General features: G+C 42.1%; 1 protein-coding gene across 1 annotated transcript; it reads right to left on the reverse strand.

The window, feature by feature from the left end:
- Positions 1 to 2,509: 2,509 nt before the first annotated feature.
- On the reverse strand, positions 2,510 to 3,430 carry LOC102201597 (olfactory receptor 6N2-like). The gene has a single exon (XM_005754545.1). It carries the CDS (start codon positions 3,428 to 3,430, stop codon positions 2,510 to 2,512), a length of 921 nt encoding a protein of 306 aa, XP_005754602.1.
- Positions 3,431 to 7,414: the final 3,984 nt, after the last annotated feature.

Raw genomic sequence — 7,414 nt, forward strand, 5'->3', positions numbered from 1 at the left:
TAGAGAGTGTCTATATGGGTCCACACCTCTGAGTGTTAAATACAACACTGTTGAGTATTAAATTAACACTTTTGACAGTGTTATATGTTTAAAAGTAACCTAGTCAGTTTTGAAGATTAACAATGGCTAACACTGGAATATTTCTAACATTTTGAGTTATTTTCCAGTGTTAGAAAATCAGCACTGCTCAGTGTTAGCCATTCCTTCCTTCCGCTTAGCATACAGCCTCAGGGTGCTGGACTTGGGGTGAAACCCTCCATGCATGGTAAGGAGCTTCCTCGTCTTGATGTTAGTGGCTTCAATCGTCTCCTTTGGCCAGCTTCTTATCTCAGCAGGGTACCTGATCACGGTGTAGGTGTTGATAGATCTTGTTCTTAACTGTCAGCTGACTCCACAGAACTTGCCTGACCCTCTGTAGATACTTGTTGGCTGCAGCTTTCCTAGCGGGCTCTTCATGGTTCGCATTTGCCTGTGGGATTTGGCAGTTACTTTTAGCTCTCCTCAATGTTTGCAATGTTGCCTTCTGATAGTGCGATTCCCTTGCTTCTGGCTACCTTCCCTCCCTTTGTTACCATCCGACTACACTTCTCTAGTCTGAACAACATTCCAATGTATATCCTGATGGTGTGGATTAGTGAATCAATGACTCTTGGAATACAAGGGGTGGCTGTGGTTCAGATGGTAGAGCAGATCAGCTACTGATTGGAAGGTTGGTGGTTCGAACCTCGGCTTCCCCAGTCTGCATGTCAAATATCCTTGGACAAGATACTAACCCCAAGTTGCCCTCTGATGCGTTTATTGGGAGTGTAAATGTAGGTTAGTTTGCACTTGTGTTTAGAAGAGCTTGTACAAGTGGGTGTGAATGAGGCATGTTGTATACAGTGCTTTGAGTACTCCGAGGGAGTAGAAAAGTGCCATATAAGAATCAGTCCATTTACAGCTTGATGTCATCTTGTAGAGGAGATGGCTGATTATTGCTTGAAGTTGGCCTCAAGTGTTGTATGCCACATCCCCATTGAGTTTGAGTTCTTGATGAAGGCTCTTAGCATCCAGTTGATCTGCAAATGGGCATTGAGTCATGGGCCTTCTTGTATTAATCCAAGCGGTGCACAGATTAACCAATCTGGCCTTGCAGTCTGGGGTGACTACACGGTCTACCAGGAGCTAGTGTTTTGTGCTTCTGGTATTCTTGCCAATTCTTTTCTGTTCCCCGCGCATGTGCCTGTTCATCTTTGCGGATATGATGCTTGACACAAGCTTCTATGTGATACTGAAGCAGGTTATTTGCCAGTAGGTGGATGGGACCAGTCCCTTCTGGGGGTCTTTGGGGATCAGGGTTGTTTAACCTTTGGTTAGCCATTCTGGGTGTCTCTCGACAAGCAGCAGGTTCATTTGTGCTGACAGAAAGCAATTGGCTTCTTTAGTAGTAGTACTAGGCGTGAATCATGTTGGGGTCTGGTGCTATCCAACTCTTCAGCTGTCCACCGATGCCGTCTCGTTCCAGTAGCCCACTTCTCATCAGGGTGTCCTTGGTTCCTGGTTCCTAAAAGCTGATGCAGACTGAGCCGGTATGGCTTAATATTTGTGTCTCTTGCTCATGTCTAAGGTAGGCTTGGCTAGCATATAGTATTACCACTACGCTAAAGTTAGCAGTTGGCACCCCACTTCTTCTTTGTCTTTATCTAGGGACTCCCATTGGACAGCAGTCTGCTGCCTACTGGCAGCCAGCTCTTTGCAGGCTTTTTTTTTATGAATACTTATTACACAGAAACTACTACAGGTGTATCCAGGTAATAATCGCACACTTTTTAATTTTGCTTTAATGGGTTATTATATGTTAGCAAATAGAAACAGGCAATTTTGCATTTTGCAGCTCTGTTTCCCTTTTATTACACAGAATCTACCACATGTAATTGAGTGGTAATCACGCTTGTTTCTTCCTTGTTACTCTACTATTACCACGTTTTTATGGAGCTGTATTTCCATACTATTACCCCAAGTTTTGGGGCTCTTATTGTCTTATTACATAACTTTCAAAGTAATATTACTCAACTGCAACCACTGTTGCTACCATGATATTACTTGGATATTAAGTGGTTATTACTTTGGTAATTGCATAGAAAGTGCTACCATAATTTGAATTTGAAAAAAAAGAATTTTTTTTCTCCCTTTCATTGACATTGATATGTCAGTGACAATACTAAAGAGGGCGTTCTGCATCACTGAGAGACTGGTAGAATTTGATTTATTTTAATAAACTGTTTTTGTGCATTTACAACCAACAATAGTAAATAATGTGAAATGCAGACAAATAAGCTGTTTAGACATCAAATTTTACCAGCAACAGTTTAAGAAAATGTTTATCTTTGCTTTATGACCATCACTTATGTCATCGGTAGAATAGCAGGGATTAACATTTATATAAATGCCATGGCATAATTATCCATTGTCTAACTTGCATTACAATTGCAGATGAAATTTCATACATTTGATAATAAGGCAACCAGTGTTATTTAACATGACAAAACAATATCTTGAGGTTTTTAAAAATTTCATTCATTTTGAGTCCATATATAATTGGATTTAAAAGAGGATGGAATAAAATTGACTGAAAAGTCAGTATTAAGCGAAGAGTTTTTGATAGATCAGATTCCAGTCGAACTATAATTACATCAAAAACAATAAAACAGGAAAAGTTGATTAACACCAGCAAGTGGGGTAAACATGTCTTTACAGCTTTTTTCCTCACTTCTCTGCAACTTTGGTAAGATACTCTAACAATCCTGATGTATGTAAAAAGTATGAAAAGCAAAGGTAGAAGGGCAATATTTATCAACATGACCACGCCATATACAGATATTGCCACTGAGGTCACACACTGAAGCTTGTATCCTGAATTGTTACAAAAAATTCCTGTCAGAGTAAAGCTACAGAGTTTTACTTCAGAATACAACACAACTGACACTGCAATCTCAAAAGCAGGTATAAGCCAAGCTAAAACTAGAGAGACATATATAGTTATTCTAGTCATTATAACTGGATATTGCAGGGGTTTGCATATAGACACATACCTGTCATATGCCATTGCTGCCAACAGTAAAAACTCTGACCCAGCTGAGGTGTAATATAAAAATCCTTGGAAAAGACAAAGCGTATACGATATAATCTGTTTTTCAGACAAAACATCAGATAAAAGCTTCGGATAGATAATCATGCTGTAAAGAACAGAGTTGATTAACAAAGCTGCAATAAAAATGTACATTGGCTCGTGAAGGTTTTTGCAAGTCCAAATAAGGCACACTATAGTCGAATTAAAGCAGAGTATCAGAATATAAAGTGTGAATATAACCACAAAATAGAGATACCTGTATTTGTGCAATTCTGCAAACCCACCAAGAGTTAACAATGTTACATTTAATTCAACATCCATTGAATGAACAAAAATGTTATTGACCATGGAACTAGATTACATAAACTGTATTCATGAATAACAAATGAAAAGACAAGTGTTGGAGTAATATATTTCTAACATTAAACTAAGAAGGTAAGTGACTATGTGGCTTTGTTTTATCAGAAAACCTTCCATCCTCTGTGGGACTCATTAAGTTCTCCACTAACATGTAAACGACTTCAGGAAATCTAACCAGTTGTCATGATTGGTTGTGTGGCAAGCAGGCAAGCAGGAGTGGTGGACCCAAAATGCAGGACTCAGACACGGAAGTGAAACTTAAAGCGCAGCTTTATTGCTGGGAAAAACCTTGTACTAACTAAACTCACCAAAAGACCAACAAAAGTCTGAACAGAGGAACTAAGGACAGAAACACTGGAAAAGAAATACTAAACTGGAGCAGATGACTAAACACTAGAAACAGTAGAAACACGGAAGCAGAACACACAGCTAGTTGAGGGTACGATGCGACAGGGAACAAAGGAAAACACAGGGCTTATATACACAGGGGAGTAATCAGGGAATGGAAAACAGGAGGGAGACACAGCTGGGAGGGTTCGTGCTAATAATACACGGGGAGCAAAGCTAGACACACTGAGATGAGGCAAAACCTTTCACAATAAAATGGGAAACAAGAAATGTCTGTGAAGGTTCTCAATCATCCAGGTCATCGTAGTCAAAGGAGCTTGCAAAGAAAAGCGTCTTGACTTCTTTAAGTTACTTGAAGACGTTTCACCTCTCATCCGAGAAGCTTCTTCAGTTCTAAGGTCACCTTCACATGATAAGGTGGGGCCAGGTTTCACAATGAACTCACCCGAAACTCTGACTGATTGGGACCCACACCCAGTTTCACACCTTGGCTCAGGCGATTAGAGGATCATCAGGGGGTCCTTTTGTCCCTCTGTAGGGGGATACTCCCACTAGGTTTATATCTGGGACTCCCCACCATTTGACCTTAGAACTGAAGAAGCTTCTTGGATGAGAGAAACAAAACAAAACACAAGGAGCCCAGGCAGCGGCGGCGACGACAGAGCTGGTCCGGAGGCCGGCTGCGCGGAAGGCAGCAGCGACGACAACAGAGCTGGACCGGAGGCCGCCCACAACGGCGACGACACCCAGCCAGTGGCCTGGAAGGCGGCCGGCGATGTTGAGGGGCTGGACGTACATTGGATGGTGGCGTAGCAACCGCAGGCCCAGGCGAGGCAGGACCAGGCAAGGCAGGGCCAGGCGAAGAGGGACCAGGCGAAGCTGAAGCTGAAGCTGGACCAGGCGAAGGCGAAGCTGAAGCTGGACCAGGTCCTGGTCAAAATGACCCAGGACCATGACACCAGTTGACATTTATAGTCCTATGCCCTTCATTGTGTTTTCCCACACATTCTTTTTCAATCTATGGGACTAGTAAAGGCTTAGTAGCATAGGCTAAAGGTCGGCATTATGACAAAAAGGCTAAAGAAACACCTTGAATAAGAAGGTCTTTTTTTTCTTGTTTCGATATGTGAATGAGGATGATCAAAGTCTTATAGCTGCGGGTTGGACCTCTAACTCTATTCAACCTGCGAGTCCCCTCAAGCTGGGGTCTTCTACCAGAGACCTGGGAACTTAAGGGTACCATGCAGTATTTCTAATGTTCCAAGGATTCCGCTCCTCTGGACAGAGATCTCAGATGCTGTTTCGCTATCTGATCATTGCCTTGAGTGCTCTGATCATCACAGAAACAACTGTGCCTTTCAACCGCTCCATATTCTCAAGTTACTTTCTCAGTTTTTTACTCTCAAGCTTATCATGTTTCTTCTTCCTGATATTGTTATCACTTTGTATAGAGAAATCTATCACTACAGCTGTTCATGTATATTATGTCTGCCATCTGGTTACGGCATTCCATGTATGCCCTGCCTGCTAGCATCTTGCACCAAGCTGTTATGTGCTGAATTGTCTCAGGGGCATCTTTGCACAGTCTGCACATGGGGTCTCTCCTGGGTTGGTAGACCCAAGCCTCTATGAATTTTGTGCTCAGAGCTTGTTCCTGTGATGCCATGATTCATGACTCAGTGCTGTCTCTCAGTCCAGCTTTGTCCAGCTACTGGTTGGATTGTTTTGAATGTTAGCCACTTCTATCTGCTACTGGTACATACCATGCAGGGGCCTATCCTTCCATGATGGTTCTTCTCCTTGCTCCTCTTCTTTCTTGGGTTTCTGCTGCCTGAAATACTCACTAAGGAATTAACAACCCTAGTCTGTAACAAAGTCAGCAAAGAAGGACGTAAAGCTATAAAACTCCACTGTATTATTCACCAACAAGCACTCTGTGCTAAACATTTAAAATATGGCCATGTTATGTAACCGGTGATAAAGGCTATTAATTATATTCTCTCCAAAGCCCTGTGCCACCGCCAGTTTGAACAGCTTCTACTCAACATCCAGAATACGGAGATGTTGTGTAATACAATGATGTAAGATGGCTCAGTTGGAGGTCTGCACTGCAGCGGTTCTACTCTCTTATGCAGGAAATCGGACAATTCTTTTTTTGAATTTCACCTGTCGTATCCCCTGATGCAAAATGTTCTGTTCTTATTTAACAAACGCTGTTGTGACAGTGATGTACACTGTCTTGTTGGTATATATGCATAAGTTCTAAACAGTTTACATCATATGACCACTTAAGGACATCTCTTGATTTCACCTTCGTGTTTCCCTCTCACCAGATATCCAAACCGACATCATGACAAACAGCTTTTACGGCTGTGGCTCCAGTAAACATCAGCTGATACTAGAAAGTAATATTAAATTAATTCTAACAACAGCTTATCAAGTAGTACGGTCCCTGGTGGTGGAGATGAAGAGTGCTTGAATGGAAAAGTGGGAGTGATAAAAACTAGATTTAGCTGGCAGCACCTGGGAATGCATAGATATGAATATTCACCTATATCTTGTCGTGGAATAAAAAAAAAAAATACAAACACTTGATGAGTGTTTTTGAAGTGAGTTTTATTTACGCTGCAGTCAGGCACACAGACACACAACTCTCATAACTTGTAGCACAACTTCTCATTTCCATATAAGGTGTTGGTGGTTTATACCTCAGTTCTTCCCTGGAACACACACAGCCTCTACTCCCTGAAAGCAGTAAAGCAGTAACAGTTATAGCTAAAGAGGGATATGTTTTGCAGATTATCATGTCTTATTAGTGCTATATATTTCATCCTGTGCAACAAATAAACCCAAGGATGTTTGTATCTTGCTGAAGAGGAAATTTGACTTGGCCATCAGGTATAGCACAAATGATGAAAATGGCTGGCTGGCACTTATCACTGGCAGTATTTTAAATCACAAACTAGCATTTGTATCTGAATACTTTCCAAATGAGCCAGACAGAGACTTTTTTTTATCTATATTGCTAAGACACTATTAGACATAGCTGGACTGGCCATCGGGCATACCGGGCATTTGCCCCGTGGGCCGATACTGATTTCTCTTTTTTTTATGGGTGGAGGCCAATTTCTTTTTTTCTTTTTTTTCTTTTTTGGGGGGGGGGGGGGGGGGGGGGGGGTGTAACGGTATGAACGATGAAAGGTGGTGGCCAGATGCTGGCCAATGTGTACAAATAACTCAGTTGTTTGATGGTGGCTATGGCAGAGCTTCCATAAAGGCCAGCAGGTGGATGAGGGAAAGGGGAGACAGGAGGAGGAGAGACCAGAGGCGGTCGCTGGTCCGAGTGTCAGGTGAACTTCAGGTAAGAAGGAAGGATTCAGGCCTGTTGAGGCCTGAAGTTTGAAGGCGCTCGTGCATCGAAAAGTTTTGGAAGCTTGGTTTTGCCTTTGCTGGATACTGATCTGAAACTCTTTTCTTGCTGCGTCACGACTGACTTTTTAGCTAACGTAAGCTAAAGTGGCAGTTTCTATTTTTGTTTTTGACGCTGTCGCCGGTACGAGATTCCGGAATGGCACCACTTACCTCAACATCCAGCTG

This window comes from Pundamilia nyererei, unplaced genomic scaffold, assembly GCF_000239375.1.
Source record: "Pundamilia nyererei isolate P.nyererei 1_Seehausen unplaced genomic scaffold, PunNye1.0 scaffold00589, whole genome shotgun sequence".
Taxonomy (NCBI): domain Eukaryota; kingdom Metazoa; phylum Chordata; class Actinopteri; order Cichliformes; family Cichlidae; genus Pundamilia; species Pundamilia nyererei.

Bases quoted from the DNA above. Each gene is read 5' to 3' on its own strand.
- LOC102201597 (XM_005754545.1), bottom strand. From the start codon at position 3,430: ATGGATGTTGAATTAAATGTAACATTGTTAACTCTTGGTGGGTTTGCA.